Source organism: Venustampulla echinocandica (genome assembly GCF_003357145.1).
Source record: "Venustampulla echinocandica strain BP 5553 chromosome Unknown scaffold_6, whole genome shotgun sequence".
NCBI lineage: Eukaryota > Fungi > Ascomycota > Leotiomycetes > Helotiales > Pleuroascaceae > Venustampulla > Venustampulla echinocandica.
The window spans coordinates 1218216-1236837 of NW_022474211.1; the positions used below are offsets into that span (position 1 = coordinate 1218216).

Consider the following 18622-nt stretch of genomic DNA (forward strand, 5'->3'; position numbering starts at 1 on the left):
ATATTATAGTAGAAATCTAAAAGACTACTTATTATTTACTTTATTTTTATATTTCTATTTATACTAGAGTTAATATATAGATAAGTAGAGTTACTTAAGTATATAAGTATTTAGCTTTTATTCTTCTTTTTATAATAAGATATATATAAAAGTATATAGTTAAACTAAAGAGAAGCTAGCTAGTTAAAATAATTATATAAAATAAAAGTGTATAAATCTAACGTCTTGCCCTACTTTAGCGCAACTAGTTAGAGTTAAGAGTATTGAGACTTTATAGCAATCTAAAATAGGTCTGCTATAGCTGTTTTGCCAAGAGATCTTGCCACCTGCTCAGGCGTCGCTCCTTTAACGCTTCTCACTGTAGGGTCTGCTCCTTTCTCTAATAGCAACTGCACCACTTCCTCATGTCCTCCAAGGGCCGCTAGATGCAACGGCGTCATTCCGCCTCGTTTTGCATCTTTTGAGTTTGCGTTAGCTCCCTTGTCCAACAGTAGATGCACCGCAGCTGCGTGTCCATTCTTCGCCGCCCACAGTAGCGCATCCTTTTTTGTGGCACCCATTGTGATATCGAATCCGTTTTCCGAGAGTAATTTTGTTGCTTGAGAATCTGCAAGAGCGCGTTCCGGTGCCACTGCTTCAGCCTGCTCTTGTTGATAACCGTTGTAGGGATTTGTGATCTCCTGCGTTATTCGCCCTGTTGTAATGACCTGGCCCTGAGGGATAAAGTTGAGAAGCTCCTTTGCATATGCTGCCGCTGTCGCTGCCGCGTACTGCTGCCATCTCTTATTCTTGTGTGAATCCGCATAATCACAGATTCCGCGAATCACAAGGCAGGGAAAACTATCCATCAACCCAGCCGCCTCCATCTCGAAACATAGAATATCGAACTCCTTTCTCAATCTTTCCCGTGTCAATCCATCTCGTATAACTTGATTTCCAGACGCTATCACACCGTAATGGATCCTTGGATCAGTTCGAGTGCGCGGTTTCCGTTCGATCAACATGCTTTTGTCGCAACTTTTGCAATCTGTGGCGTCCTTATCTTTATGGGCATACCCTGCCTCAAACAAGACGTCATTCTCTGGGCCTTGATATTTGAAATTCCCTTCTTGCTTCGAGTAATCCGATATACCTTCTGACAAGTATTTTGGAAGCTGGGACGGACCCAATCCATGGCTTGCTTTCAAGGCATTTACCGCAGTGAGCAATACATCTGGTGGCCTATTTAAGGTGCCAGTATGTACGAACCGGTTGTCTTGCAACGTCTTTCCAAAGTCATATTGAACGACTCCCCCAGATTTGGTGCCCGGTTTGCTAACCACGACGTCGCCCAGGCGGATATCGTCCGTGCTCGGGTTCGGAACCCCCCCTCCAATGCCAACCATTAGGCTAAACCTAATTGCATTGAATGTTGATAGCATGCGAGTGGCTACAATTGCAGCAGAGTTGGTTCCAGTCACGGGTAGACAGGCGATCGCAACGTTGTGCTTTCCAATCCTCCCGAGGGCATAATTGTTATCGTCGTGAGGGCGAGGCTGCAAAGTGTCATGACGGCTATCGAGCATGCTCATCGCAGCCGTCATCTCCGTCGGCAAAGCGCAGATGCATCCTACCGTATAGTCGTCGTGGTGCATGGTATCGCAATGGATATTGATATTCACGAAACAAGTCGGTCGTTGGAGGTAGTCTCCGTGAGGTTTGGTTTGGAGTCTGGGACGCACTCTAGTTATGTGCTGACCAAAGGTCCAAGAACGGTCTCGATAGCCGAGTATTGGGTAGAAATGCAGTCATAAGTCAAATGTAAGGCTTAGCTGAAATGCCACAGCAATCATGTGAATAAGTCAGTTGGATAAGGTGTTGATAATTATACAAATTAACTAAATTCCAAGATTTTACGATAAATAAATCATAATTATAATCTATCTTGTAAATAGTAAAACAAGGGAAAATCATTTAAAAAGGAAAATAAAAAAACGCCTTGGGAATAAGGGAAAAATAGCAAAGTGTAATATATCTTTTAAGATGTTGTTTTATGGTACTTTTACACTTGATTATTGTCCGAGGAGAAAAGAGAAAATTTATACTGAAAGTTCAGCAGAAAAGAACTTTGCTTCAAGTTGGACAGATCACTCCATCGCAATAAAAACAGTAAAATATAACATTTTTAATCATTGTTCTTATCATCGTCCCATCTACTGCTACCCCTTTTATCTTCTTTACGTTCTTCGTTAACTTCCTACTCACTTCCTTCTTCGGGCTCCTCTTCACTTGCTTCCTCGGGCTCTTCAGGCTCCTCCTCACTTGCTTCCTCGGGCTCTTCAGGCTCTTCTTCTTCTTCAGGCTCTTCTTCTTCTTCAGGTTCTTCTTCTTCTTCAGGCTCTTCTTCTTCTTCAGGCTCTTCTTCTTCTTCTTCAGGTTCTTCCTCTTCTTCATCCTCTTCCTCTTCGGCGTCCTCCTCGGTCTCTTCGGCATCCTCCTCGGCTTCTTCAGCGTCCTCCTCGGCCTCCTCAGCATCCTCCTCGGCCTCTTCAGCGTCCTCTTCGGCCTCCTCAGCATCCCCCTCGGCCTCTTCAGCGTCCTCTTCGGCCTCCTCAGCATCCTCCTCGGCCTCTTCAGCGTCCTCTTCCGCCTGCTCAGCATCTAACTCAGCCTGCTCAGCATCCTCCTCGGCCTCAGAGCTCTGATACTCCTCATCATCTTCCCCTGAATGCCCGACCTCATCCGCAGCACTATTCTCACCAGAGTGCTCCTTGTCATGTTTGGCTCCTACCCTATAAGTTGCAATTAATATCAGCATTGCCTTTGTCGTGCCCAGGGAGAGTGGATGAAAAGAGATACATACATGGCACCAATCGCTCCCGCAATTACACCACCACCAGCAGCTAATTTGGCACTGGTCGAGTGCTTCGATTCACTTTTGCCACTCCCCTCGCTCTGATGTGCGGTCTCATTTCCAGAAAGCCCTTTTTCGGTCGATGCGTCTTGGTGGTGCTTAGCGGTCTCTCCGCCGTGGGGACTTGCCATTCCACGAGGCGTGCCATGGGACGCGGGTGGATGTGATGATGTGTGGGTATGATGTTCTTTTTCCTTACGGGATGCCGGCGGATGCGGTGATGTGTGGGCATGGTGTTCTTTTTCCTTATGGCGTGATTCGGCGACATGTTGCTTGCCTTTGGCCTATTTTCCAAATCGAATTAGAATTAACGGGCCGCGTTAAATCTTGAAGGCAACAGAAAAGAGCACACGCCTCGAAGGGGACTTACCTTGGGGATCTTTTCAGGTTTGGGTGTCACGGCGCGTGTTTCCCCCGGAGTATTACCTACTCCATAAGCACCGGTCAGGAAAGAACAAAGAGTATAAAAGGAAGTGGTGGCGCAAGAAAATACCTTGATTGGAGCCATGGGGTTTATTTGCCTTGGGAGTGCCTGATTGCCTATCACCAACCTGAGTTGGTGCTCCTCTGGCTTTCGGTTTTGCCGTCTTGGGCGTTTTCGCCTCGACACCCTGACTGTGTCCTGAAATCACTTTTGCTTTCGCTTTTTTTATCGCCTTTTTGGGTACCAGTGACCCGCCTATTTGCGCTCCAGCGGCTTCAACCCCGCGACTACTCTCTTGAATGTTCTGGGTGGGTTTTTTGGTTTTAGTGGCCTGTTGCTTTGAGCTCGGTGGTAGGTCCGAAGGTTTGGATGTACTAACAGACTTTGCTTTCTGCTTCGGAGTCTTTTTCTGCACTTCACCCGATGGTAGTTCCGAAAGAGTAGCCATGGTCAGACTCCGATCCAGAAGTATACCGGCACCCGGAGCTGCGGGCTCAGCAGGGAGGAGATTTTGCCGGTTGAGAAACAGCAGCAGCGGGGATGGAGATGAAGGCTGTGGCCCTCGATTCTGAACAGGCGGCGCATATTCAGCCCAGGCTGGTGTCTCGACAGGACTGCCAAGCGGAATTGGAGCAGGTCGAGCGCGAGCACCTGCGTATCCACGGGAGGGCATTGCCACGGAAGCTGCAGAAGCACCATCGAGTTCGAAGACGGCCGTTGGAGATGTTCCTTTACCAAGAGCTCCTGGGCTTCTTTGGGCTTCGACGGGGGTTTTCGTCGACTTCGACGTCGTCTGTGAAAATGCAGGCTCTGCAGGCTCTTTTGCAGCGGCAAGGTCGCCCGTTGCAGCCATCGTAGCGGCACCGACACTGACACGGAGGGCAACGTCTGCCAGGCCAGTCTTCTTCACTTTGAGTTTCTTCACCTCTCCAGATTTCACCTCTTGTGTCGGCGGCTTCGCTCTCAGCAGAGTTGCTCCATCAAAGGTTGTGCCATGCTTCGCTGCGATTGCTGCATCTGCCGCCGCGCGCTGTTCAGCGAGAGGGCTCCAACCTTCAATGGCATGTAGCTGGTCGATGTAGAAAGGCTTCCCCTGGGATGCCAGCCACTGCCATGATTCTTGTGCTTCTTCAACGAGAGGTATCGGCACCGTGGCCGGATCGGCTGCCATGCTCTTTGCGATTACGGGGGCCGTGTCCCGGGCGAATCTGGAGCGTTTTCTTTCATTCCCACCCGTGAACGCCTCAGTTCCCGCCTGGAAAGCACGTGGATATAGAATAGTAGAGGGGCTTATATCGAGCCATCGTCTGGCCAGCGGTTCACTCTGGGACTTAGTAGGGGGCCCAGCAACCTTGGGTGTGGATTTTTGCGTGAACCAAGACCACACATTGTACCCGTCCGGCACAACATCCGTACAACAGTTTAGACACAGCTTTTTGGTATCCAGATAGCTGAAGTTCGAATCGGTTCGGTGAAAGAATCCAAGTCGGCTTGGGAATGGCGATTTCTCGTCTTCAATTCTGTACTTGGGGAAATGTGGACAGCTGCAGCCCCGACCAGTGAGCTTCGTGGCTAGATATTCGGCGGTGCCTCGAGTGGTGCTGGCTTCGAGGAAAGAAAGGGCCTCCAGTTTAGGGAGGTCGACTGCAAACTCCAAGACTTTGATTGTTTTGGCAGAGGAATCAGGAGACGCGGGTGTGGTACTGGACTTGGGCGTCTTTGTGCTGGATTTCTTCGTGCTGGATGTCTTCGCACCAGGTTTCTTCGTGCCTTTCGGCTTCGCTGGCATTTCAGAAGCCATGATATTGTCGCTATTGTCGCCAACAGCGAGAAACCAGATAGTGCAATAATATGCAGGTGTATCTCGACATAAAGATCATGTATATCATATATCTCCTGAAGCCAATGCCGGTGGGATAGCCAACACCGCCGTCCCCAAATGGCCCCCACGGTTTCCATGTGCCTCCAGCCGCAGCCTCGCGCACCCTTGAGACCGACTGGTGCTGCTGCGAATAGACATGACGCTCGTGTAACTAATATTCAGAAGGTGGCGCGGAGATTGCTGTCTGATGCGGCTCTGGGTGTTGGGGTTTTTCAGCTGTCTGCGCCTCATTCGTCGACAATCTTCCCGAGCCTGCCGCATGAAGAACTGCTTTCGTAAAAGACATAGCACGCAAAACGCCTTGACGAGTTATAACAGGTCGGTGCTCGGACGCCACGAATTGAAGTTGATATATACTCTTTTGTGGCGGGAGAGATGAGAGCAAGAATACCCGATATGCAACCAACCCAACTGCACTCCAATACCAAAAACGCCCAACAGCCCATCACAGGCTTGCGCTATACAATAAAAAGCAATACAAGCAATACAAGCTTCTCAGGGTCGCCTCATGACATCGCTGATCGATTTTAAATCCACTTACCGTACCATCGTCAGTCGTAAAGCAGCAGCCAAAGTGGCTTCCATCGGCTTCACTAGTTCACGCCTGGCTCACTTTCTCATGAGCATTCACCATCAAAATTCAATGCGATAAATTTAATTTAAATCAATTTGTTTCTGCCGCTTCACTAAAACGAGATCCGCTTTTCCTGTGTGAAAAGATGGAACAGCCTCTAAATAACACGATCCTCCCACAATTGTGTACCGATGTCGACGCAAAAGCCCACATCGTCACAGAGACATCAATCTCATCACCTCTCTCCATCACCTCCCAACACTCTTCTGCCTCTGCATCTACATCTCTTTCCCAGGCCCCTTCATCAGCGGCAACTCTCAAGCCAGTTCCACCTCAGCCATTTCCTCCTGCACCCAAATTTCAAGAGAACTACATTACCAATGAAGACAGACAACGAGTCATAGAACTGTTGGACCAGCAGCGAGTGGCCAAAAAGGAGAACAAGAAGATCAAGAATAAGGAGCGATACAATTCTAAAGAGGTCAATCCTGTGCTTGATACCCTTGTCTCCGACAAGATCTCTCCATCCCCTGGCCTTGTCCAAGCCTTGCTTGAGCAGGGCGGAGACGTCAATGTTGCCCGCCAAAAAAGCACTGCTATATGGAAGAAAGTGGCCAGGAAAAATCAAGAAGTCCGTCGAAGCGACGTCCTTGCGAAAGCTACACAAAACTGTGTGCCCGAGGTGGTGTGGGTACTATCACGAGAAGCGGATGATACAGCCAAGACGGAGGCCCTCCTATTCGCGATTCGGCAGAATGATACGGTCAAGGCACGCATCCTGCTTGACGCCGGCGCCGATTCAGCAGATTTCCACTCGGAATTCCTATCCGCTGTGGAAAAAAAAGCGGATGAGATGGTCGAGATAATCCTACGCGCAATCAAGGGCCCCTGTGCGTCCTGTTGCTCAACGGGTCTGGTGAAAGCAGCCAACAATGGTTCCTTGCGAAACTCGCTTATACTGTTGGAAAAAGGGGCGAATGCGGATTTCGATAATGGAGCTGCCTTGCAAAAAGCGATTGCGGATGAGAGAGAAGATCTTACAGACGCCATTTCCTTTTGCGCCAACAAGCCATCCCCAAAATCTTTTGATATTGCCGTCGGACTGGCATATTCCAAGATAACGGACGATGGGGATAAGCAACACCGCATGATAGACATATGTCTCCGAGGTGGTGCTCATGGTAGTACGACAGATGAGACCCTTGTGAAGGCATGTATCAACGGACAGGTTGCCCTCATCGATAACCTACTCGCCCACAATGCTTCCGTCGATTATAGGCAAGGTGCTGCTATCCAGTATGCTGTTACAAGCAAACAACCTGGTTTACTCACTACTCTTCTGCGCGGCAAGCCCTCCATGCCAACTTTCGCCGCATCTATTCCCATGATAACGGGCATTGATGATCCAGCAGTGGCATATGAAACCACCGACATTGTCCTATCCGCTGGTCTTCGAGGAGACTCGGTTGCCGCAACCCTCATTAGTGTCTTGGAACGCCCACCACAAACAGCCACTGACTCGGATGATTTGAAACTGATCCAGCTCTTCTTAGAGAAGGGGGCCGCGAATATCAACTATGACGAAGGGAAATCCATTCAAGTAGTCGCCACACGTGGGTGGACTAACGCCTTGAAATTGCTTCTTCAGCACAACCCGTCGACTGGATCACTTAATGGTGCCTTTCCGCTTGCCATGAAGCTTGATGACGCTGCCAGAAGACTCGAGATAGTCACTATGATTCTAGAGGCTGGAGCTAAAGGGGCCGTCATCGATGCTGCCCTTGTAGCCTCCTCGTGTACGGGCAAAACTGGCGTTGAATTGACATCAGTGCTCCTGAAGCAAAGCTCAGTTGACTACGAAAATGGCAGGGCTCTGTGCAATGCTGTTCAAACCGAATGTCTGGAACAAATGCAGGCCCTCATGCTTGGCAAGCCGTCGGATGGTACTTTGAGAGCGGCTTGGCTCGTCGCTGACGCCCTCCAGAATGGCGAGTTTCAGTACCAAGCTTTCGAGATACTTCTCGCTGCTAGCATTGACAGTTCATTAAAAGACGCTTCACTGATTACCGCGGCAACGAGAGGGCAGCGCGGTATCAATGTATGCACCCTCCTGCTCCAGCACCAAGCTTCACCAGACTATTCGAATGGCACCTGCATGGTTAGTGCAGCAAAGGGGCTGCACCTTGACACGCTGGAGTTATTGGCCAATTCAGTCACTTCTGCCTCTGTATTTTGCACTGTTTTCGACGACTTTTCCGAAGGGGATGAGTGGCTTACCCCGAAAGGGCTTGCAATCGTTCACCTGTTGCTCGAAAACGGGGCATCGGGCCCAGAGGTAGATGCGGCTTTCTGTAAAGCTGCTCGACTCGGTGATCCTGATGCGTTGGAACTTCTAGCAACTTCTGTCAATCCGGAAGCCGTAAACGTTGCTTTGGTTGCGGCGACCGCGGCCGGTAAGGATTGGTTATCGCCTGACAATAGCCATCTCTGGCTGATGCATTCGCTGTTGAAATGGGGTGCCGCCGGAGACTGCGTCAATTTCACTCTGTTCGAGGCCTTGGATGCCTTCGCTCGCGGACTTGCATCAGAAGATCTCATCGATACGCTTTTACAAGTCGGAGCCAAGGCTGAGGTGAACTTTCAAAATGGCGAAGCCGTCCAAATAGCTGTCAGGTATGGCAAACCACTGCTGCTGGAGAAATTGATTTTATGTGGTGCCACCGCAGAAACACTGTCGATAGCATTAGCAGAAGCTATTACGGCCGGGCTCGACGAGAATGTCCTCCTCTCCCTTCTTGACGTTTTTATGGAAAGTAAAGGCGCAAAACCCGACGTCAAAACCGCTCCCCAGGGATACCAGCCGCCCATTTTCGCCTGCTTAGCTGCCTATCCACAATCCGCAAAGTTGGTAAAGCAGCTGGTAGAAATGGGATGCGACCTGGAGGCCCAAATTGAGTCGTTTACTTATGACGATGAAGAACTTGAAGCAGAAAATGTCACTGCGCTTGTTTGGGCGTTGTGCCAACCGGAAAATCGTATATCCTCTGCAGCAATAGAAGCTTTAATTGATGCTAAAGGTCAGTATTCCTTGATCCTTGCCTCCAAAAATTACATTGCTAACTTGAACAGCCGATACGAACCTCACGCTCAAAACTTCAAATGCAACGCCTTTAATTCTTGCAGCGAAATACTCCCGAAGCGACCTTGTAGTCAAGCTTCTTGCAAAGAAAGTGAAATCTTCTGCCAAGGACAAGTTTGATCGGACGGCACTCTTCTACGCGTCTCGAAATGGAGATATTGACTCAGTCAACGCACTTATCAAAGCCAAGTCCGCCATTAACGATGGTAGCCTCCAGGAGGCGGCTAAGAAGCTCCATAGCAAAGTGGTTGCGACACTCATCAAAGGGAAGCACGATCCAGACTTTCCCAGTAGTAAGGAACAGCACGAGGGTCGCACCGCTCTCCAAGAGATGGCATTGATGTGTGATTGCTCCAAGGCCGGCGCAGAGACCGAGGAGACAGTCCAGGCGTTGGTAAAGGGGAAAGCGAATCCATTGGAGAAATCACGGGGCAGGAACGCTTTGTTTCTCGCCCTCGACAATGCCAATCCAGTGCCAATTACAAGGGCGATCCTCGATGGCGTCATGTGGAAGCACATGAACAGCGATGAGAATGTTTATATTGAAGTCGATCCTGAGACCGGGACGAAGTACTACTTCTCGCCGACAATGTATGTCGCCAGGGGGTTTTCTCAAGGCCCCGAGGAGTACAGCGACCAACTTCAGAAAATATTGGTCGACAAACGAGGCGATGATCGCTACTATGCGGAAGAGGGAGCAGTACAACCAGCCGACGCTGTGGGGATGCCCCAAGCGATTCTCGATGCCGAGAAAAAGAGAAAAGACCGCGAGGAAAAGCTACAGCAAAAAGAACTGGATCACCAGCTGAAACTCCTGCACGAGAGGCAAGCTGCAGACCAAAAGGCACAAATTGAACAGGAGAAATTCGAGGAAAAGAAATGGCGAGACGAAGAGCTGGCCCGCCAGAAAATGGAACAAAGGGAGATGGAACATGAGCAAAAGCTGGCCCAGGAAGTCGAGAAGGCGAACCAAAAGCAAAACATCATGACCAACACTGCTGCTGTAAAGATCTCGCTGCAAAATCAAATCGACGCCCAAAAGCAGCGGGCGGCCCTGTCGCGGGCTCAATTTGAAGAAACCCAAAAGGCGCGAGCTGCAGCCCAAAAACTCCAAGCGATACAGCAGGAATCGGAGCTCAAGGCACAATTCACGGCGAAGGCAAATGCGGCGAAACTGGCCCAACAAGCTCGACAGAATCAGCTGGCCGCAGCGGCCGGGCAGCAGAAGTTACTCACGGCCTCGAAAATGGCAAACATGCATGCGGCCGAGGCGCGCAACAAGCTTGCCATCAAGGAAAGACAAAATGAGCAGGCGTTGAGGCTCATGCGGGGCACTGCGAGGGAGAAGAGCACCATGCATGAGATGCAGATGCGACAGTTGCAGGCCCAGGGGCAGAATACGAAGCTAAAGATGTTGGATAAGTATTTTGCGTCACAAGGACAAGTGGGCAAGAAGGATTTGAAGAGGATTGCAGCGGGATGATTGTGATATTGGTTAACGGAGTATTTGGGTCTTTCCTTGAGGAGTTTTTATATCCCTTGGTAGTTTGAACATGAAATATCCCACGAGTCTTCTTCGTATGGCAAGAAATCTAACAGCAACTTCATGTCATGATGTAAAGATTAGCCTTCTGATTTATTTCTTGCTGACTTGCTGAAATTCAAGTACCCCTCGCTCTGTTTTTCTCCACTGTTGCTGCCCCCACCTCCCTTTAGTTGAGTAGTATATTTGCCACGTGAATTTTGAATAATTGAGAATTATTTGATCTGCTGGGAGACGTAAATTAGGAGACTTTAGGGCAAGCTTTTCAAGTCACGGCATTTTTAAGATAAGCCTTGCTAATATAAGCAACTGAACACTTTGAATATTATGCGGTTATTTACTGTAAACCCTTATATATAGCGGCCAGTCGTAAGATTAAACCAAGGGGGTATCCTATCTAGGTAGAGTATAGCTTTCAATAAAAAGCAACACCCAATCCCGCAGGTGCCGAGCCTTATTGTGGCTGCACAGACGGAAAAAGCCATAATAGCGGGACAGATACCCTTGCAACCTCTCTTGGAGCGGCATCTTTACACGATGTGGAGCTGAAACAACACTGTGCTGAAAGTGCAGGTGGCTGCATATGAGGGACGGTGAGGGAATGATGCATTGGCCATGTGCCCAAGGCGAGGCTGAACACCGCACACCTTTTTGTACTTTGTAAGAAAAGTCGGCGTTTTGGGACAAAATCGACAGCCTTAGTAATGACTACCCGTTACCATGCCTTGCCTCGGGTCATGATGTTTCAAAAAACGAGAAACTATCTACACGGTCTGCCGACTGTGTCTCTGATAATCACGGAAAATTAATCTTCTCAAAGATGACCGAAGTAAAACCAAAGCGCCCAGTAACAGCTGAACAGCTGGGATTGAAAACTTTGTACACTCCAAGTGCCGGGAAAATAGAAATAGAGTAAGTGCAAGCTCCGTTGCCATCCGCGTTGCAAGGCCTCAATATACTGATGGAAATACAGTATCGTCGCAGTTCATGGCATCGGAGCAGACCCTGATGAAACATGGACAACCCAGCAGACTACCTCACGGGAGGAAGTCCAGGAAGTGGATGGGGTCAAAACAACCAAACAGGTCGAGGAAGTCAGGACCACGAATTGGTTGGCATCTCCTGATATGCTCCCTAAAGCAGTCCCCAAAGCGCGGATTATGAGATTTGGATATGAATCCCAATGGTACGGAGATAGTGCAGTCAAGCAGCGACTCCCCACGGTCGCTCATGCACTGCTATTCTGGCTTGTTCAGGAGAGAAAAGTGGGTTTGTTTCTTCTCCTCTTGATTAAAAGGGACCAGCAGCTGAATGTTACGTAGGACTGTAAGAACCGGCCGATTATATTCATAGGTCACTGTTTTGGCGGTCTTGTCATCCAGAAGGTATGTGCAGCAATTGTTGGCACAGATGCTCAAGCAAGCTAATTGCAGCTAGGCGTATAATATGGCAAGAGCCAACGAAGATGACGCTCCCGGCATCGGTACCTCCACAACAGGAATGGTATTTATGGGAACGCCCCACCAGGGAACAGGATCAATTACCTCTCAAGGTTTGATGTATAAAGTCATCGCTGAGCAGTTGGATGTGGAAGATAGTGTGTTACGTGCACTGTCGGCCGGGGATGAAGCCCTCGGCGATGCACTCGATGAGTTTATGAGACTTGTCAACGTCTCAGCCGCCCGTGTCCAAATATTCTGCTTCTTCGAACAAAGGCAGACTATGGTTGGAAAGGAAGTTGGTGATGACTCTCTGAAGGTTAGAGTGAAGTGATCCCTCAAGTCATGGGTGTTGCTAACAAGAACGCCTTATAGGAGTTTGTAGTTGACCAAAAGTCGGGCAGCTTACAAGGGCATCGCAGTTTTGGCTTACCATTGGATCACTTCACGTTGACCAAATTTCTCTCCCCAAAAGATGGCAATTTCATGATGGTTAAAAACGTCATCCACGACATGGTGCTTGAGTCTGCCCAGATCATAAAGGGTCGTAAACTAGGTAAGAGGTCTTGACAATAGGATTAAAAAACCGACCTTCATCCCATCGTCTTTGCTGCTTCGTGTACGTACCTAATGCTGATTTATATTGAAGCTCAAGCCTCGACAGACCCGAAGTCAGCAGAAACTACGACAGTAGCTAGTCCACAGCCAAGGGTTACCTACAGGCCACTTTCTAGGCCGCCGTTCCTAAAGGATGACAAATTTGTTTCCCACGGGAACATCCTGCAGCGTGTTGAAGCAAAATTCGACAATCAAGCGAGAGTTGCTCTCTACGGCAGTTCTGGGGTCGGGTAGGTCAAGTCATTTCTCTCCGTCCTCAGACACAAGAGCTGAATTGCCCCCTTTAGCAAAACCCATATTGCGGTTGAATACGCCCACAAATATGGCGAAGATCATCCTGATGCCAAGGTCCTTTGGGTCAATGCTGGGACTATCGAGGAATTCGAATACTCGTATAGAACCATCGGCACCAAGCTCTCCATCTCGGCCTTGAGGGACGCGAAGGCCGATGTTTTTCATATCGTGAATCGATACTTGAGCCAGGACGCCCATGGACAATGGCTGATGATCCTCGAAGGCGCCGATAATCAGGAAATGTTTCATCAGAGCATTTCTGCCCCGCCCAAGGAAGGAAAATCCGGTAAACAAAAGCGCAAAACCCTGCTCGACTACATCCCGAATTGCGCAAGTGGAACCATCCTGATCACAAGCCAGTCTCTTCGCCTGGCTTCTGAGCTGGTCAATCAACAAATGGATTGCGCGATAGAGATTACTCCGTTTACCCGCGAGGAATCCATATTGCTGGTCCGCAAGACACTTCGTGAAGAGGTATGCGATGACCAGAGCGCCCAGGAGCTCGTCGAGGGGCTACACCACTCGACCCTTGCAATTGCCCAAGCAACGACATATCTCCTCGCTCATGGCCCCGAGACTCCCATACCCGATTACCTGAAACTCGTGGACACTCAAACCTTGAAATTGAGCCCCGAAAGCGAATCCGACGCCGTCCGGACGTGGCAGATCTTGTATGAATCGCTTCGACAGAAAGACGCCGAAGCAGCTGGGCTCTTGTCTGCCATCTGCATTTTGGAGCGCCAGACGATTCCGGTCTTCTTGCTCAACAAGTGGTTCAAGGATGCCCGCCAGGTCCGGGCCGCGCTCTCCACGCTCGTTCGTTATGGCATGATCACGTATTTTGCCAATCGGAAATCCATCAGCGCGACGCGGATGGTCCAGCGATGCATGCAGGCGTGGCTGGGCCAAAAGGGCGACACGGCGTGGGCGGAGGAGCGCGTTCTGTGGTTGGTGACCGCGTCTCTGGCCGAGGAACACGAGACGTGCGAGATTCTGTACCCGTATCTCATCCGAGCGCTCGATTTTAAGCCCACGTCCGGCCCCAGCAAGCTCCACCGGGCCGAGATCCTGTTTAGCACCGCGGGATATGTGAAGCACTTGGGCCGGACCGACGACGCACGCCGATACCTCACCGAATGCCTGCAGCTCCGCAAAGAGCAGGAGGACGAGAGGGTCGAGGAGACGAAGAAGGCCATCGAAGCCCTTGAGGCCACTCGGGACGGGCCGCAGACGACGGGAGCGGGTGCGGGTGCGGCTAAAGGGTCGGAACGTAAGGTTAGCGCGCTGGCGTTGGCGCGGGCGTCTAAATGGCCCAAGGCGTCCACGGTCGGCGTGGCGCAAAGATTCTTGCAGCGCGCACAGCAGTTGCTAGACCAGGAGGAGCACCACGCTGCCGAGCAACAATCACAAGAGGGGCTCGAGGCGTGCGAGAAGACGTTGGGCGTGGACCATGGCGACACACTGCAGATGGCTGACTGCCTCGCCATGACGCTCCAGCGCCAGGGGCGCCACGCAGCCGCGCTTGTCGTGCGCACGCGCGTGCTCGACTGGTGCACCGCGACATACGGGCCGAACCACATCGAAACGCTCCGCCAGACCTACAACTGCGGACTGGTGCACGATCTGCTGGGCCAGTACGACCAGGCCACCAGTCTCTACCAGGCGGCTCTGGATGGCAGCACGCAACTGCTTGGTGCCACCGATCCGCTCACCCTGCGCGTGCTCAGCAGCCTCGCGACCGTGTATGACCTGCAAGGCCACACGGCCGCGGCTGAACGCACCCTTCGCGAGGCGCTCGCGGGTCAGGCGGCTGTCCTGGGTCCCGAGCACCCAGAGACCCTCCTCACCATGCACAATCTCGCCCTGTGCGAGCAGTCCCAGGGCAAGTATGCGGACGCATCGGCCCATCTCCTGCAAGTGCTGGCCGCACAGGAGCGCGTCCTGGGCCCCGAGGACATGGCCACGCTGCGGACCGCGAGTAGCCTGGCCTTGAATTTCGCTGTCCAGGGCCAGCCCGACCAAGCAGAGGCGTTGTACCGGCTGGCGCTGGACGGGCAGACCACGAGGCTGGGTGCCGCGCATCCCGAGGTATTGCACACGCGCATGATGCTCGGGGAGCTGCTCGGGAACACCCACAGAGCCGCCGAGGCGCGCGCCGAGTACCAGGCCGTCCTGGTGGAGAGGGAGAAGGCTCTGGGCATGGATGATGCGGAGACCGTGAGCCTGAGGCAAAGGTTGGGGGCTCTTCATGACGCTTAGCGAGGAGAGCGGACGTTGGTGTTCGTGCAGCGAAGCGAGGAAAGGAGACGTTAACTCCGCTTCACTTGCCCGACTTACTAGTTGGGTAGCACCATCAACAACGCACCCTCGGTAATACAATCCCGTGTAGCTTTTATAGAGCTTACCGTGTGTGTAATAGTACTATGCAGCTTTGATTCTGTGGCAAAATAACGTTGTCAAACGAGCAGAAACTTCACGTGCATGTTGAATTGCAACAACTTGCCAATAACCAGACCAATGGTGGAATTTATAAAATCAGCAAAAGCGTATTAGGTAGTATTTTTCAACCACTTCCCAATGTGACAGAATGGTAACCAATTTCCACGGATTGTTGCGGCAAAAGCCAATTGGCGTCTGACACCTCGTAGCACAAATGCCGCTTGTACAATATGGCTCCTAATACGTCAACGCGACAGATTGGTTTTCCACATTTGATGCAGGTGATAGGTATTCAGCTGAGCCCCAAGTTATGAGAGCCTTCACCGAAACTACCTGTGGTAGAATAAAAGCCACTGCCCTTGGTTTCATTCTATTCTCTGTCTTACCAAACTCTCCTCTCTTCTTCCTTTTCCCTCCGATTTTCCTCTCTCTGACAGCACACCACAAAACTTTACTCCGCCTTCTACGTAACCCTCAGAAATCGGAGAGATGGCGAAACGCAAATTGCACGGCGGGAAGCACAAAACAGGAAAGCTGCACCACATCGGCACCCTCCTGCTTCTCGCTGTCGCTCTCCTCGCCCTCGTCACTAGTATTACTACCCCTACCGTTCAAGACATTTCTCTGTTGAAGGTGACTGGGCCCAGTAGCACCGTCTTCCTGGGGACATTTGGCTACTCTTTCAGGTACGAACCTCTATTGCTTACAACAATCGAACATAACTAATATTGCTACAGCGATGGAACAAGCTCTTCCAGCTCTGTTGGCTACGATCCACTATTGCCAGTATCCCAAGCCATCCCAGGATACATCAGCTCGATATCCCACGAACAAGCAACCGATCTCGCGAGAGGCTTGATCCTCCACCCTCTCATCTGCCTCATCGCCTTCATCTCATTCTTCGCCGCGCTCGGCTCCGGCTTCTGCGGCACCCTATTTGCGGCCCTCCTCTCCGCCGTCACATTTCTGATCACCATCCTCGCCGTGGCCTTCGACTTTTCACTTTTCACAGCCATCAAGAACGATGTGGTGAATGCCAATGGAACCGCAGAATATGGCACAGGGATCTGGACCATCCTTGTGGCGATGATGCTCTCTTTTTTCGCAACATTCGCCGTATTGTTCTCGTGCTGTGGCTCCAGACGGCACAAGAAGAAGCAGGGACACCAACAGCACCACGAGGCTGGCCACCACGAGGAAGCGATCGTTACTATTACGACGACGACAACGAAAGGTGCTGCACATAAGAAACAAAGGGGCTTCTGGCGCAAGATCAAGAAATGTATTTGTTGTCGTTGAGCATTGACAGGCGATCCCTGGTCTTTTTGGACTTGCGCGATACGTTGTCTTTCCACAAAGAGCCCAGGGCAAAGAGCCAGCGCCTTGGTAGCCTTCATATTTCGCCACAACTCACTCGTCTATGGGAAACACTTTCCGCGGCTATTACAGAAAAGTTTTATTTTCTTGTCTTTCCATCTCAGCTTTAATTAAGTCAACTTGGAGCTTGCTCCTGCTATATTTTTCAAGTCATTGTATCAGCCTCATATTTTGGGTGTCTGTCGCTGGTTGTTAATGATGCGGGGAGATGGAGAACCCCGGATTTGAATAGCTTCGCGCATTGCGATACGAATGACTCGCGCCGAACCACACGGTAGCGTGTGCTGCGTTGCCATGTACCTAGCTAGCTTTTGAGAAAATACGATATAGTTAGACACCCTGGTTCATAAAGGACACTCTTGCATTTGTAGTCTACTAAATATAGAAATTTGTAATTACGTCCTAAATCCACGATACTCGGGTTTTCTGCTATGCCCCCCTGGTTCAAATGTTAGGTGGGGCCACTAAAATCCAGTGACGGAGTTAACACTTGAACCAGAGGGGGATAGTAAAAGCTTGTCTTTTATCAGAGCTTCTTGCAGGCCAACTACTGGTTGGCTCTCTCACATGGCACAGCCCCGGTTTGAAGCTTTGACAACAGCCCGCGTAGCACGAGGGGTGACTCGACTACCCTGAAAAGCGGGAGAGAAAGGAGTGCTGTCGTTCACTTTGTTTGTCTCTTTTGCAGTGTAAGGCTGAACCCGCCCCCGTGCGTGCAAGGGCCTTCAGGCGCCACCAATATTTCCGTCCATCTTACTTAGCAGCACTAGTTGCCGCATATGGAATACGATACAGGGAGGAGTGAATTACTGACTGAGTACAGCCACATATTCCTGTTTGGGAGTTGCTGCTCATCAAACAGCGTTTCGCTAAGCTAAAATTAACCACATAGCACTATAGGCTCACCAACTTCTACTCTGCTTGTGCCACGTCGTTGAGCTGAGCAAATTATCGACTTATTCCCTGGTTCAGCCTCATGGCCAATATTCCCCGCACCACAGTTGGATGGCTCTGCGCCGATGCAGGCCAAATGGTCATGGAGGTTGCGGCGGCCGTGTTGGATGGAGAAGGACAACGCGAGAAAGATCTGCAGACGTCCCCCGCCCCCGTCTTACCCGCCTTTTCTTTTCTTTTTTTCGTCAGCAGTGCCTCATTCTTGGCGTTGGCGTATTGTTCTAATGCAGAAAGGTGCAGACCGAGCCCTCTGCAGTCTCCAAATACCCACCGTTGTCGTTGCTGATGGCACTTGGACCACACTCGCCTCTCAAAACGTGGCTTCCTACGCATTCGAACTGATTCGTCTCATGACCGACGCATCAGCCATGGAGATCCCATTGCTTTATCACACCGAAAATATTGTCCCGCCCAGACCGGATCCCCAGCTTCCCCCCTTTCCGCTCCATCACTTCCCCACCTACGGCAACACGGTCCTGCTGGGCATTCCGACGGAAAACGAACACAAAACAGCCCTCCTCCATGATTTCCTCGCGGAACGAGCGCCGGACGGCGTGAAGGTGCATGTGGTGACGGTCCCGGTCGCGTCGGGCGTGGGCGAGCAGCCATACAACGAAGCTGGCGTCGCTGGTGCTTACAATCGCATCAGTAACGCCCTAAACCATCTACACGGCGCAGAATTCGTGGAAACCTTCAAGGAAAAGCTTATCGGAACGGTTATCGTCGCGTCCATCGAAAGCTACATTCAGACCGAGGATATTGAACGCCCAGCTGACTTCGGCATCGTGGTGGTCCACAATGCCACGACCCAACAGACTAGAGCATGCTGCTCAAAGGGCACCACGCTTCCGCCAGAATACGTCCGTCGAGCCCAGCACTTTGGTTCTGACGGGGATCCAAATCATGGCAATGTGACGGTCGGCCAGATACTGGCGGCGAGGGTGCCGGGACTAGACAAGGCTGATTGGCAAGCTGTACTTGGCGGACGGTCACGATACGAGCTGCTGGGTGAAGCGACCAGACGGCTGACGATACCGTGGTAACCT

At 50.9% G+C, this 18622-nt stretch overlaps 6 protein-coding genes across 6 annotated transcripts; 4 read left to right on the top strand and 2 right to left on the bottom strand.

Moving 5' to 3' along the window:
• Positions 1-281: 281 nt before the first annotated feature.
• On the bottom strand, positions 282-1634 carry BP5553_07815 (uncharacterized protein; the record flags this gene model as incomplete). Its single annotated transcript, XM_032016438.1, has 1 exon — positions 282-1634. One exon carries the CDS (start codon positions 1632-1634, stop codon positions 282-284), a length of 1353 nt encoding a protein of 450 aa, XP_031867669.1.
• A 602-nt stretch (positions 1635-2236) lies between these two features.
• Positions 2237-5118, bottom strand: BP5553_07816 (uncharacterized protein; the record flags this gene model as incomplete). The annotated part of the gene is made up of 4 exons (XM_032016439.1): positions 2237-2771; positions 2843-3177; positions 3264-3319; positions 3387-5118. 4 exons carry the CDS (start codon positions 5116-5118, stop codon positions 2237-2239), a joined length of 2658 nt encoding a protein of 885 aa, XP_031867670.1.
• Positions 5119-5918: 800 nt separating this feature from the next.
• BP5553_07817 (Uncharacterized protein) lies at positions 5919-10395 on the top strand (the record flags this gene model as incomplete). Its single annotated transcript, XM_032016440.1, has 2 exons — positions 5919-8850; positions 8903-10395. 2 exons carry the CDS (start codon positions 5919-5921, stop codon positions 10393-10395), a joined length of 4425 nt encoding a protein of 1474 aa, XP_031867671.1.
• Positions 10396-11275: 880 nt separating this feature from the next.
• On the top strand, positions 11276-15065 carry BP5553_07818 (uncharacterized protein; the record flags this gene model as incomplete). The annotated part of the gene is made up of 7 exons (XM_032016441.1): positions 11276-11367; positions 11429-11720; positions 11778-11840; positions 11893-12213; positions 12270-12450; positions 12544-12742; positions 12800-15065. The coding sequence occupies 7 exons, from the start codon at positions 11276-11278 to the stop codon at positions 15063-15065; spliced, it is 3414 nt and encodes a 1137-aa protein (XP_031867672.1).
• A 669-nt stretch (positions 15066-15734) lies between these two features.
• BP5553_07819 (uncharacterized protein) lies at positions 15735-16544 on the top strand (the record flags this gene model as incomplete). Its single annotated transcript, XM_032016442.1, has 2 exons — positions 15735-15931; positions 15983-16544. The coding sequence occupies 2 exons, from the start codon at positions 15735-15737 to the stop codon at positions 16542-16544; spliced, it is 759 nt and encodes a 252-aa protein (XP_031867673.1).
• A 1054-nt stretch (positions 16545-17598) lies between these two features.
• BP5553_07820 (uncharacterized protein) lies at positions 17599-18619 on the top strand (the record flags this gene model as incomplete). The annotated part of the gene is made up of 2 exons (XM_032016443.1): positions 17599-17760; positions 17807-18619. The coding sequence occupies 2 exons, from the start codon at positions 17599-17601 to the stop codon at positions 18617-18619; spliced, it is 975 nt and encodes a 324-aa protein (XP_031867674.1).
• Positions 18620-18622: the final 3 nt, after the last annotated feature.